The sequence below is a fragment of the Tachypleus tridentatus genome, chromosome 2 (assembly GCF_004210375.1).
Source record: "Tachypleus tridentatus isolate NWPU-2018 chromosome 2, ASM421037v1, whole genome shotgun sequence".
Classification (NCBI taxonomy): Eukaryota; Metazoa; Arthropoda; class Merostomata; order Xiphosura; family Limulidae; genus Tachypleus; species Tachypleus tridentatus.
In genome coordinates, this window is record NC_134826.1 from 143,281,652 (window position 1) to 143,296,646 (window position 14,995).

At 31.1% G+C, this 14,995-nt stretch overlaps 1 protein-coding gene across 1 annotated transcript in view; it reads left to right on the forward strand.

Moving 5' to 3' along the window:
• The first annotated feature begins 1,456 nt into the window (after nucleotides 1-1,456).
• Nucleotides 1,457-14,995, forward strand: part of LOC143245622 (voltage-dependent calcium channel type A subunit alpha-1-like) — a 54,416-nt gene continuing 40,877 nt past the window's right edge. The window contains exons 1-2 of the mRNA XM_076491976.1: nucleotides 1,457-1,557; nucleotides 4,769-4,908. Of these exons, the coding sequence (XP_076348091.1) occupies nucleotides 4,883-4,908 (26 nt within the window). The 5' untranslated portion in view covers nucleotides 1,457-1,557; nucleotides 4,769-4,882. The remainder of the gene's footprint in view (nucleotides 1,558-4,768; nucleotides 4,909-14,995) is intronic.

Sequence of the window (14,995 nt, forward strand, 5' to 3'; positions counted from 1 at the left end):
GCCTCCCAACTGACCTGTCAGTTCAAAATTATGAACGACTATGCGAAGATAGCATTTGTGTACCTTTTAGGAGATATTCCGAAACAAGGATACAAACACATTATGGAAGGCTTGTTTGTCTGTTTGACGTTAAGCAAAAAAGAAAACAAACTACACACTAGACTATTTATGCGCTGCCCACCACAGGTATCGAAATCCGGCTTATAGCATTTAAGTCTGCAAATATACCGCTGTGCCGTTACAAGGCAGTATAGTAACAAGGGAAACCCATTCCAAGCTCGTAAAGTAATCCATTGTACTGGCAATTAAATACGACAGCTTTTATTTTTCTACATGAGCAAACAAATGTACAAAACGCTTCAAAACGTTAAACGAATAATCATTAGCGCCCACGCTATATGCCTATTTGAAGCCATATATATATATGTATATATATACACTTACTAGATATAGAATTTGTAACAACCATGTTAAAGAGATGAAACATTTGCAAGCAACCACTTGACCATAACTGAATAATTTATCGAACTGAAACTGCAGTAAATAATACGCTTTTTATATTTATAATTGTATCTGTTTTTACGTGCTGGGTGATCTAAGTATACACGAAATGAATAAATAGTGACAAACATGGTGAACACCTTTAGTTTCTAATATATATATCACCTCATGTAGATGTCGAGTTTGGGAAATTAATATATTTCTTTTATTATGTTACTTCTATTGAACCTTACTGATTTTTATTGGCGGGCTTCTCTCCTTTACTAAATAATTTCACGTTATTGTCTTGAATTTATTTTGTTTGTTTTTGAATTTCGCGCAAAGCTACTCGAGGGCTATCTGCGCTTGCTCTCCCTAATTTAGAAGTGTAAGACTAGAGGGAAGGCAGCTAGTCATCACCACCCACCGCCAACTCTTGGACTACTCTTTTACCAACGAATAGTGGGATTGACCATAACATTATAACGCCCCAACGGCTGAAAGGGCGAGCATGTTTGGTGCGACCGGGATTCGAAACCGCGACCCTCGGATTACGAGTCGAACGCCTTAACCCACCGTGAACATGTGTAGCAATAACCGTTATTAGGAAAGGGTCACCGATACCCTAGAACTGTACCTGTTTCGTGCGAACATCTTTAAACAAATAGGAAATTACAACACTGATTGAAGTTTTTTGAGGGTCGCGGGTTCGCATCCCCGCCGCGCCAAACATGCTCGCCCGTTCAGCCGTGGGGACGTTATAACGTGTTGGTCAATCCCACTATTCGTTGTTAAAGAGTAGTCCAAGAGTTGGCGGTGGGTGGTGATGACTAGTTGCCTTCCCTCTAGTCTTACACTGCTAAATTAGGGACGGCTACCGCAGGAAATTCTCGAGTAGCTTTGCGCGAAATTCAAAAAACAAACAAACTGATTGAAGTTGAAATAAACAGTTTTCCTTTACTCGCCGTCACTCCCTTCGAGTATGCAGTTCTTCTGACTATTATTGCGAACTGTATAGTTCTGGCATTGGAGGAACATTTACCAAATGGAGACAGGACGCCTCTAGCCCAAAAACTTGTGAGTAACACAGTTTACTATTTCTATTCAAAGTTGCTTTATAAATTCTCGGTCTATTACAAAACGTAGCAGATTTATTTTTTACTGACAACAATATAACGTGTGCTCTGTTTCAAATGTAACAAAAACGAGAAGTGAATGAAACAGGATTGTGTACTATTGATGTAAGAGCTGTTAAAATATATATCTCACTGTTGTAAAACGAGAAGTGAATGAAACAGAATTGTGTACTATTGATGTAAGAGCTGTTAAAATATATATCTCACTGTTGTAAAACGAGAAGTGAATGAAACAGAATTGTGTACTATTGATGTAAGAGCTGTTAAAATATATATCTCACTGTTGTAAAACGAGAAGTGAATGAAACAGGATTGTGTGCTATTGATGTAAGAGCTGTTAAAATATATATCTCACTGTTGTAAAACGAGAAGTGAATGAAACAGAATTGTGTACTATTGATGTAAGAGCTGTTAAAATATATATCTCACTGTTGTAAAACGAGAAGTGAATGAAACAGGATTGTGTGCTATTGATGTAAGAGCTGTTAAAATATATATCTCACTGTTGTAAAACGAGAAGTGAATGAAACAGAATTGTGTGCTATTGATGTAAGAGCTGTTAAAATATATATCTCACTGTTGTAAAACGAGAAGTGAATGAAACAGGATTGTGTACTATTGATGTAAGAGCTGTTAAAATATATATCTCACTGTTGTAAAACGAGAAGTGAATGAAACAGGATTGTGTGCTATTGATGTAAGAGCTGTTAAAATATATATCTCACTGTTGTAAAACGAGAAGTGAATGAAACAGAATTGTGTGCTATTGATGTAAGAGCTGTTAAAATATATATCTCACTGTTGTAAAACGAGAAGTGAATGAAACAGGATTGTGTACTATTGATGTAAGAGCTGTTAAAATATATATCTCACTGTTGTAAAACGAGAAGTGAATGAAACAGAATTGTGTACTATTGATGTAAGAGCTGTTAAAATAGATATCTCTGTTGTAAAACGAGAAGTGAATGAAACAGGAATGTGTACTATTGATGTAAGATCTGTTAAAATATATATCTCACTGTTGTAAAACGAGAAGTGGATGAAACAGGAATGTGTACTATTGATGTAAGAGCTGTTAAAATATGTATCTCACTGTTGTAAAACGAGAAGTGAATGAAACAGGAATGTGTACTATTGATGTAAGAGCTGTTAAAATATGTATCTCACTGTTGTAAAACGAGAAGTGAATGAAACAGGAATGTGTACTATTGATGTAAGAGCTGTTAAAATATATATCTCACTGTTGTAAAACGAGAAGTGAATGAAACAGGATTGTGTACTATTGATGTAAGAGCTGTTAAAATATATATCTCACTGTTGTAAAACGAGAAGTGAATGAAACAGAAATGTGTACTATTGATGTAAGAGCTGTTAAAATATATATCTCTGTTGTAAAACGAGAAGTGAATGAAACAGGAATGTGTACTATTGATGTAAGAGCTGTTAAAATATATATTTCACTGTTGTAAGTGTGACAGGTTTGATTCGTTTAAAATGATTCAACTCGTCTTTCGATTTTAGGTTTTCTGCGGTTTCTCTGTTTATAATCTTCACTGTAGTTAACTTACACGGTTTATAGAGTGACTAGTCTGTTTACAATCTGACGAGTTCTCTGATCTGATGTCACGTTTAAGTTTGTTTTTTATGAACCAACTTTAATTTCAGAATTTAAATAAAAACTTAACATGTAGGTGGAACGTTCACCAGTTGGAAATATTTGTAGCTTTTTTTACCGTTGTTTGTAAACATCGAGATAACGTTTGGAATTATTTATGTTATTAATTATTTTAAATATTCTTTATTCTTTACGGTGTTTACTATAAAATAAACGATATTAATATTTTGTAATATATATATATATATACATCTGTGTATTTCGTTAGTTGTTTAGTGCATGGTCTATCTGATATATTAAATAACATTTATTAAGCACGTTTTTGTTGTCTTTCATAATTTTAGTGCGAATTTGATGTATTTACACATTTTAATAAAAAATTTAAAAACCGACCTTCATACTCCAGATAAATATATATTTTTAATTTTGTCTAACATTTGGTAAAGGCGAAACGTTCGTTGAAATAAATAATGAATATTATATATATTAGTTTATTATAACCTAAAAACCAGCCCAAGGAAAAATAAATTAAAAATATTAATTAAAAACGCTGCTACAATGTAGGATATGAAATGTAGCATTGGTTTTGGAGGTGACTTAAGATATAGGACGAACATTGCGGTGGGTATACACTATCTATCAGTTTTAATATCCATTCGCCAATCTCACGTAAAGAAATAAAATAAAGAAATGGCAATAGATATAGAAATAGAATTTAGGACAGCGAAATGTGGGTGCTGAAGCCCACAATGTTCCACACCTATATCACCCTTCACTGCCTGGAGACAACTGTTGGAATGACTGCTCTCCAAAGTAAAGAAAAATTAATTGGAAAATAAAAATAAAAATAAGGTACTGCCTCTTGAAGTTAGCATTCCAGCCCACGTTATGGTAGAAAGACACTAATTAGTACAATGGTGGTTAGGTGCTATCACCTTCTCACAACTGTCTGCAGGGAGTGAAGGTTGATATAGACGTGGAACGTTGTGGGCTTGAGCACCCACATCTCACTCTCCTAATTTCTGTTCCTATATCTATTATTTTAATTTCTATTGCTATTCCTATATTTTAATTCTTTATGTGAAACTGACGAATGGAGGGTAAGACTGATAGACAGTGTATCCCCACCGCGGTGTTGATCTTACTTTTTCGCAGTCCCCTCCACAACGTAGGGTATACATTTTATAATCCAAATTACAGTTTTTACTCTGAGATCTTTTTAATTACTGCAGCGTTTTTAGTTTATTATTTTTTTATTTATTTTTGTTTCGGCTTATTTTTAGGTTATAATAAACTAATATAATTAGTCAGATGTTTGTTGTTTTTAACGCAGTTCTTCCTTTTGATTTTGTTCACTTATCTTTATCAGTATTAATTTTTTATAAAAGTGTAGAGGTCGTTTTTTTCCCTAAATCTTTTATTAAGAAGTGTGTGAGATAATGTGTCTTATATTAATTAACAAGTTGGTTTCGCTTAGCATTTAATACAATGTGATTGTCTTACGTACTGGAATTTGCTTTTTGTTGTTTATTTCCAGGAAAAAACGGAACCATATTTTCTAGGAATTTTCTGTGTAGAATCATTACTAAAAATTTTAGCTTTAGGCTTCATACTTCACAAGGGGGCCTATCTTCGCAACGTTTGGAACATAATGGACTTCATTGTTGTGGTAACAGGGTAAGTGGACAGTGTTTCTGAGTTTTACTTTAAGAAGTCGAAATATTACGTTCAAAATTCTGTCGTTAACAGATTGGAATGTATTATACTTAATGAACTTTCTACAAAATTAACTAACGTTTAGATAAAAGTATGGAGTGTAATATTATAATGTGTATTTTTACAAAGTTTTTACAACTCTCAAGTTGAAGGTTATATTCATTTATACTATTAAGTATTATCTTTCTTATCAACGTATTTGCTATAAAAATGAAACATCAATCTATATTCACGTTACTTCATAACCAATTAACTGAACACTTGGACCTGATCCATCATGACTGTGAACTTACTGGTGAATCCGTAGAGAATTCATCCACATCCATTCCTGAACGTTCTAACCAGGGTAAGAAGATCCTTATCCAGTTATCATAAGGATATTCACACAGGTTTATCTCGACAGTTCAGTTACGACGCTTTTCAAGGATTACACATCGTAGAAGCCTTAAATCATTCAATCAAAACTACTTTTTCTTCTGCTAACGAATTGGATAAAAATTGAACTCAAGTAATTTTGAACGTCTTATTATTTACTACACAATTCCCTTTACCTCAGAAGTTTCACATTTGACCAGAAAACTTTGGGTAATTAGGGTAAGATATGTCAAAGAAGTACAGTGTTAGCACTGTGATATTTCTTGTTTTGTGTGTGAAATAAATAGCGTATTAGAAAAACCTATATGCACGTTCCTACCCATGTGTATGAACGTAAACATCCACACGTGGTTATTGTATTCAACTTGATATTGTTGTGATTCTTAATAGAGAAAATATATATATAGCCCCCTAGTGGCACAGCGGTATGCCTGCGGACTTACAACCCTAAAAACAGGGTTTCGAAACCCGTGGTAGGCAGAGCACAGATAGCCCATTGTGTAGCTTTGTGCTTTATAACAAAGGAAAAATATAAACCGCTGCACAAATAAATTTAACAGTTTGAACCTAAAGTTATTAAATATCATGGTGTACAGTTGTATCACTTCTAACTTTTGTTTTGAACTTCTAAGGTTGGATTAACAGTTTGAACCTAAAGTTATTAAATATCATGGTGTACAGTTGTATCACTTCTAACTTTTGTTTTGAACTTCTAAGGTTGGATTAACAGTTTGAACCTAAAGTTATTAAATATCATGGTGTACAGTTGTATCACTTCTAACTTTTGTTTTGAACTTCTAAGGTTGGATTAACAGTTTGAACCTAAAGTTATTAAATATCATGGTGTACAGTTGTATCACTTCTAACTTTTGTTTTGAACTTCTAAGGTTGGATTAACAGTTTGAACCTAAAGTTATTAAATATCATGGTGTACAGTTGTATCACTTCTAACTTTTGTTTTGAACTTCTAAGGTTGGATTAACAGTTTGAACCTAAAGTTATTAAATATCATGGTGTACAGTTGTATCACTTCTAACTTTTGTTTTGAACTTCTAAGGTTGGATTAACAGTTTGAACCTAAAGTTATTAAATATCATGGTGTACAGTTGTATCACTTCTAACTTTTGTTTTGAACTTCTAAGGTTGGATTAACAGTTTGAACCTAAAGTTATTAAATATCATGGTGTACAGTTGTATCACTTCTAACTTTTGTTTTGAACTTCTAAGGTTGGATTAACAGTTTGAACCTAAAGTTATTAAATATCATGGTGTACAGTTGTATCACTTCTAACTTTTGTTTTGAACTTCTAAGGTTGGATTAACAGTTTGAACCTAAAGTTATTAAATATCATGGTGTACAGTTGTATCACTTCTAACTTTTGTTTTGAACTTCTAAGGTTGGATTAACAGTTTGAACCTAAAGTTATTAAATATCATGGTGTACAGTTGTATCACTTCTAACTTTTGTTTTGAACTTCTAAGGTTGGATTAACAGTTTGAACCTAAAGTTATTAAATATCATGGTGTACAGTTGTATCACTTCTAACTTTTGTTTTGAACTTCTAAGGTTGGATTAACAGTTTGAACCTAAAGTTATTAAATATCATGGTGTACAGTTGTATCACTTCTAACTTTTGTTTTGAACTTCTAAGGTTGGATTAACAGTTTGAACCTAAAGTTATTAAATATCATGGTGTACAGTTGTATCACTTCTAACTTTTGTTTTGAACTTCTAAGGTTGGATTAACAGTTTGAACCTAAAGTTATTAAATATCATGGTGTACAGTTGTATCACTTCTAACTTTTGTTTTGAACTTCTAAGGTTGGATTAACAGTTTGAACCTAAAGTTATTAAATATCATGGTGTACAGTTGTATCACTTCTAACTTTTGTTTTGAACTTCTAAGGTTGGATTAACAGTTTGAACCTAAAGTTATTAAATATCATGGTGTACAGTTGTATCACTTCTAACTTTTGTTTTGAACTTCTAAGGTTGGATTAACAGTTTGAACCTAAAGTTATTAAATATCATGGTGTACAGTTGTATCACTTCTAACTTTTGTTTTGAACTTCTAAGGTTGGATTAACAGTTTGAACCTAAAGTTATTAAATATCATGGTGTACAGTTGTATCACTTCTAACTTTTGTTTTGAACTTCTAAGGTTGGATTAACAGTTTGAACCTAAAGTTATTAAATATCATGGTGTACAGTTGTATCACTTCTAACTTTTGTTTTGAACTTCTAAGGTTGGATTAACAGTTTGAACCTAAAGTTATTAAATATCATGGTGTACAGTTGTATCACTTCTAACTTTTGTTTTGAACTTCTAAGGTTGGATTAACAGTTTGAACCTAAAGTTATTAAATATCATGGTGTACAGTTGTATCACTTCTAACTTTTGTTTTGAACTTCTAAGGTTGGATTAACAGTTTGAACCTAAAGTTATTAAATATCATGGTGTACAGTTGTATCACTTCTAACTTTTGTTTTGAACTTCTAAGGTTGGATTAACAGTTTGAACCTAAAGTTATTAAATATCATGGTGTACAGTTGTATCACTTCTAACTTTTGTTTTGAACTTCTAAGGTTGGATTAACAGTTTGAACCTAAAGTTATTAAATATCATGGTGTACAGTTGTATCACTTCTAACTTTTGTTTTGAACTTCTAAGGTTGGATTAACAGTTTGAACCTAAAGTTATTAAATATCATGGTGTACAGTTGTATCACTTCTAACTTTTGTTTTGAACTTCTAAGGTTGGATTAACAGTTTGAACCTAAAGTTATTAAATATCATGGTGTACAGTTGTATCACTTCTAACTTTTGTTTTGAACTTCTAAGGTTGGATTAACAGTTTGAACCTAAAGTTATTAAATATCATGGTGTACAGTTGTATCACTTCTAACTTTTGTTTTGAACTTCTAAGGTTGGATTAACAGTTTGAACCTAAAGTTATTAAATATCATGGTGTACAGTTGTATCACTTCTAACTTTTGTTTTGAACTTCTAAGGTTGGATTAACAGTTTGAACCTAAAGTTATTAAATATCATGGTGTACAGTTGTATCACTTCTAACTTTTGTTTTGAACTTCTAAGGTTGGATTAACAGTTTGAACCTAAAGTTATTAAATATCATGGTGTACAGTTGTATCACTTCTAACTTTTGTTTTGAACTTCTAAGGTTGGATTAACAGTTTGAACCTAAAGTTATTAAATATCATGGTGTACAGTTGTATCACTTCTAACTTTTGTTTTGAACTTCTAAGGTTGGATTAACAGTTTGAACCTAAAGTTATTAAATATCATGGTGTACAGTTGTATCACTTCTAACTTTTGTTTTGAACTTCTAAGGTTGGATTAACAGTTTGAACCTAAAGTTATTAAATATCATGGTGTACAGTTGTATCACTTCTAACTTTTGTTTTGAACTTCTAAGGTTGGATTAACAGTTTGAACCTAAAGTTATTAAATATCATGGTGTACAGTTGTATCACTTCTAACTTTTGTTTTGAACTTCTAAGGTTGGATTAACAGTTTGAACCTAAAGTTATTAAATATCATGGTGTACAGTTGTATCACTTCTAACTTTTGTTTTGAACTTCTAAGGTTGGATTAACAGTTTGAACCTAAAGTTATTAAATATCATGGTGTACAGTTGTATCACTTCTAACTTTTGTTTTGAACTTCTAAGGTTGGATTAACAGTTTGAACCTAAAGTTATTAAATATCATGGTGTACAGTTGTATCACTTCTAACTTTTGTTTTGAACTTCTAAGGTTGGATTAACAGTTTGAACCTAAAGTTATTAAATATCATGGTGTACAGTTGTATCACTTCTAACTTTTGTTTTGAACTTCTAAGGTTGGATTAACAGTTTGAACCTAAAGTTATTAAATATCATGGTGTACAGTTGTATCACTTCTAACTTTTGTTTTGAACTTCTAAGGTTGGATTAACAGTTTGAACCTAAAGTTATTAAATATCATGGTGTACAGTTGTATCACTTCTAACTTTTGTTTTGAACTTCTAAGGTTGGATTAACAGTTTGAACCTAAAGTTATTAAATATCATGGTGTACAGTTGTATCACTTCTAACTTTTGTTTTGAACTTCTAAGGTTGGATTAACAGTTTGAACCTAAAGTTATTAAATATCATGGTGTACAGTTGTATCACTTCTAACTTTTGTTTTGAACTTCTAAGGTTGGATTAACAGTTTGAACCTAAAGTTATTAAATATCATGGTGTACAGTTGTATCACTTCTAACTTTTGTTTTGAACTTCTAAGGTTGGATTAACAGTTTGAACCTAAAGTTATTAAATATCATGGTGTACAGTTGTATCACTTCTAACTTTTGTTTTGAACTTCTAAGGTTGGATTAACAGTTTGAACCTAAAGTTATTAAATATCATGGTGTACAGTTGTATCACTTCTAACTTTTGTTTTGAACTTCTAAGGTTGGATTAACAGTTTGAACCTAAAGTTATTAAATATCATGGTGTACAGTTGTATCACTTCTAACTTTTGTTTTGAACTTCTAAGGTTGGATTAACAGTTTGAACCTAAAGTTATTAAATATCATGGTGTACAGTTGTATCACTTCTAACTTTTGTTTTGAACTTCTAAGGTTGGATTAACAGTTTGAACCTAAAGTTATTAAATATCATGGTGTACAGTTGTATCACTTCTAACTTTTGTTTTGAACTTCTAAGGTTGGATTAACAGTTTGAACCTAAAGTTATTAAATATCATGGTGTACAGTTGTATCACTTCTAACTTTTGTTTTGAACTTCTAAGGTTGGATTAACAGTTTGAACCTAAAGTTATTAAATATCATGGTGTACAGTTGTATCACTTCTAACTTTTGTTTTGAACTTCTTGAACCTAAAGTTATTAAATATCATGGTGTACAGTTGTATCACTTCTAACTTTTGTTTTGAACTTCTAAGGTTGGATTAACAGTTTGAACCTAAAGTTATTAAATATCATGGTGTACAGTTGTATCACTTCTAACTTTTGTTTTGAACTTCTAAGGTTGGATTAACAGTTTGAACCTAAAGTTATTAAATATCATGGTGTACAGTTGTATCACTTCTAACTTTTGTTTTGAACTTCTAAGGTTGGATTAACAGTTTGAACCTAAAGTTATTAAATATCATGGTGTACAGTTGTATCACTTCTAACTTTTGTTTTGAACTTCTAAGGTTGGATTAACAGTTTGAACCTAAAGTTATTAAATATCATGGTGTACAGTTGTATCACTTCTAACTTTTGTTTTGAACTTCTAAGGTTGGATTAACAGTTTGAACCTAAAGTTATTAAATATCATGGTGTACAGTTGTATCACTTCTAACTTTTGTTTTGAACTTCTAAGGTTGGATTAACAGTTTGAACCTAAAGTTATTAAATATCATGGTGTACAGTTGTATCACTTCTAACTTTTGTTTTGAACTTCTAAGGTTGGATTAACAGTTTGAACCTAAAGTTATTAAATATCATGGTGTACAGTTGTATCACTTCTAACTTTTGTTTTGAACTTCTAAGGTTGGATTAACAGTTTGAACCTAAAGTTATTAAATATCATGGTGTACAGTTGTATCACTTCTAACTTTTGTTTTGAACTTCTAAGGTTGGATTAACAGTTTGAACCTAAAGTTATTAAATATCATGGTGTACAGTTGTATCACTTCTAACTTTTGTTTTGAACTTCTAAGGTTGGATTAACAGTTTGAACCTAAAGTTATTAAATATCATGGTGTACAGTTGTATCACTTCTAACTTTTGTTTTGAACTTCTAAGGTTGGATTAACAGTTTGAACCTAAAGTTATTAAATATCATGGTGTACAGTTGTATCACTTCTAACTTTTGTTTTGAACTTCTAAGGTTGGATTAACAGTTTGAACCTAAAGTTATTAAATATCATGGTGTACAGTTGTATCACTTCTAACTTTTGTTTTGAACTTCTAAGGTTGGATTAACAGTTTGAACCTAAAGTTATTAAATATCATGGTGTACAGTTGTATCACTTCTAACTTTTGTTTTGAACTTCTAAGGTTGGATTAACAGTTTGAACCTAAAGTTATTAAATATCATGGTGTACAGTTGTATCACTTCTAACTTTTGTTTTGAACTTCTAAGGTTGGATTAACAGTTTGAACCTAAAGTTATTAAATATCATGGTGTACAGTTGTATCACTTCTAACTTTTGTTTTGAACTTCTAAGGTTGGATTAACAGTTTGAACCTAAAGTTATTAAATATCATGGTGTACAGTTGTATCACTTCTAACTTTTGTTTTGAACTTCTAAGGTTGGATTAACAGTTTGAACCTAAAGTTATTAAATATCATGGTGTACAGTTGTATCACTTCTAACTTTTGTTTTGAACTTCTAAGGTTGGATTAACAGTTTGAACCTAAAGTTATTAAATATCATGGTGTACAGTTGTATCACTTCTAACTTTTGTTTTGAACTTCTAAGGTTGGATTAACAGTTTGAACCTAAAGTTATTAAATATCATGGTGTACAGTTGTATCACTTCTAACTTTTGTTTTGAACTTCTAAGGTTGGATTAACAGTTTGAACCTAAAGTTATTAAATATCATGGTGTACAGTTGTATCACTTCTAACTTTTGTTTTGAACTTCTAAGGTTGGATTAACAGTTTGAACCTAAAGTTATTAAATATCATGGTGTACAGTTGTATCACTTCTAACTTTTGTTTTGAACTTCTAAGGTTGGATTAACAGTTTGAACCTAAAGTTATTAAATATCATGGTGTACAGTTGTATCACTTCTAACTTTTGTTTTGAACTTCTAAGGTTGGATTAACAGTTTGAACCTAAAGTTATTAAATATCATGGTGTACAGTTGTATCACTTCTAACTTTTGTTTTGAACTTCTAAGGTTGGATTAACAGTTTGAACCTAAAGTTATTAAATATCATGGTGTACAGTTGTATCACTTCTAACTTTTGTTTTGAACTTCTAAGGTTGGATTAACAGTTTGAACCTAAAGTTATTAAATATCATGGTGTACAGTTGTATCACTTCTAACTTTTGTTTTGAACTTCTAAGGTTGGATTAACAGTTTGAACCTAAAGTTATTAAATATCATGGTGTACAGTTGTATCACTTCTAACTTTTGTTTTGAACTTCTAAGGTTGGATTAACAGTTTGAACCTAAAGTTATTAAATATCATGGTGTACAGTTGTATCACTTCTAACTTTTGTTTTGAACTTCTAAGGTTGGATTAACAGTTTGAACCTAAAGTTATTAAATATCATGGTGTACAGTTGTATCACTTCTAACTTTTGTTTTGAACTTCTAAGGTTGGATTAACAGTTTGAACCTAAAGTTATTAAATATCATGGTGTACAGTTGTATCACTTCTAACTTTTGTTTTGAACTTCTAAGGTTGGATTAACAGTTTGAACCTAAAGTTATTAAATATCATGGTGTACAGTTGTATCACTTCTAACTTTTGTTTTGAACTTCTAAGGTTGGATTAACAGTTTGAACCTAAAGTTATTAAATATCATGGTGTACAGTTGTATCACTTCTAACTTTTGTTTTGAACTTCTAAGGTTGGATTAACAGTTTGAACCTAAAGTTATTAAATATCATGGTGTACAGTTGTATCACTTCTAACTTTTGTTTTGAACTTCTAAGGTTGGATTAACAGTTTGAACCTAAAGTTATTAAATATCATGGTGTACAGTTGTATCACTTCTAACTTTTGTTTTGAACTTCTAAGGTTGGATTAACAGTTTGAACCTAAAGTTATTAAATATCATGGTGTACAGTTGTATCACTTCTAACTTTTGTTTTGAACTTCTAAGGTTGGATTAACAGTTTGAACCTAAAGTTATTAAATATCATGGTGTACAGTTGTATCACTTCTAACTTTTGTTTTGAACTTCTAAGGTTGGATTAACAGTTTGAACCTAAAGTTATTAAATATCATGGTGTACAGTTGTATCACTTCTAACTTTTGTTTTGAACTTCTAAGGTTGGATTAACAGTTTGAACCTAAAGTTATTAAATATCATGGTGTACAGTTGTATCACTTCTAACTTTTGTTTTGAACTTCTAAGGTTGGATTAACAGTTTGAACCTAAAGTTATTAAATATCATGGTGTACAGTTGTATCACTTCTAACTTTTGTTTTGAACTTCTAAGGTTGGATTAACAGTTTGAACCTAAAGTTATTAAATATCATGGTGTACAGTTGTATCACTTCTAACTTTTGTTTTGAACTTCTAAGGTTGGATTAACAGTTTGAACCTAAAGTTATTAAATATCATGGTGTACAGTTGTATCACTTCTAACTTTTGTTTTGAACTTCTAAGGTTGGATTAACAGTTTGAACCTAAAGTTATTAAATATCATGGTGTACAGTTGTATCACTTCTAACTTTTGTTTTGAACTTCTAAGGTTGGATTAACAGTTTGAACCTAAAGTTATTAAATATCATGGTGTACAGTTGTATCACTTCTAACTTTTGTTTTGAACTTCTAAGGTTGGATTAACAGTTTGAACCTAAAGTTATTAAATATCATGGTGTACAGTTGTATCACTTCTAACTTTTGTTTTGAACTTCTAAGGTTGGATTAACAGTTTGAACCTAAAGTTATTAAATATCATGGTGTACAGTTGTATCACTTCTAACTTTTGTTTTGAACTTCTAAGGTTGGATTAACAGTTTGAACCTAAAGTTATTAAATATCATGGTGTACAGTTGTATCACTTCTAACTTTTGTTTTGAACTTCTAAGGTTGGATTAACAGTTTGAACCTAAAGTTATTAAATATCATGGTGTACAGTTGTATCACTTCTAACTTTTGTTTTGAACTTCTAAGGTTGGATTAACAGTTTGAACCTAAAGTTATTAAATATCATGGTGTACAGTTGTATCACTTCTAACTTTTGTTTTGAACTTCTAAGGTTGGATTAACAGTTTGAACCTAAAGTTATTAAATATCATGGTGTACAGTTGTATCACTTCTAACTTTTGTTTTGAACTTCTAAGGTTGGATTAACAGTTTGAACCTAAAGTTATTAAATATCATGGTGTACAGTTGTATCACTTCTAACTTTTGTTTTGAACTTCTAAGGTTGGATTAACAGTTTGAACCTAAAGTTATTAAATATCATGGTGTACAGTTGTATCACTTCTAACTTTTGTTTTGAACTTCTAAGGTTGGATTAACAGTTTGAACCTAAAGTTATTAAATATCATGGTGTACAGTTGTATCACTTCTAACTTTTGTTTTGAACTTCTAAGGTTGGATTAACAGTTTGAACCTAAAGTTATTAAATATCATGGTGTACAGTTGTATCACTTCTAACTTTTGTTTTGAACTTCTAAGGTTGGATTAACAGTTTGAACCTAAAGTTATTAAATATCATGGTGTACAGTTGTATCACTTCTAACTTTTGTTTTGAACTTCTAAGGTTGGATTAACAGTTTGAACCTAAAGTTATTAAATATCATGGTGTACAGTTGTATCACTTCTAACTTTTGTTTTGAACTTCTAAGGTTGGATTAACAGTTTGAACCTAAAGTTATTAAATATCATGGTGTACAGTTGTATCACTTCTAACTTTTGTTTTGAACTTCTAAGGTTGGATTAACAGTTTGAACCTAAAGTTATTAAATATCATGGTGTACAG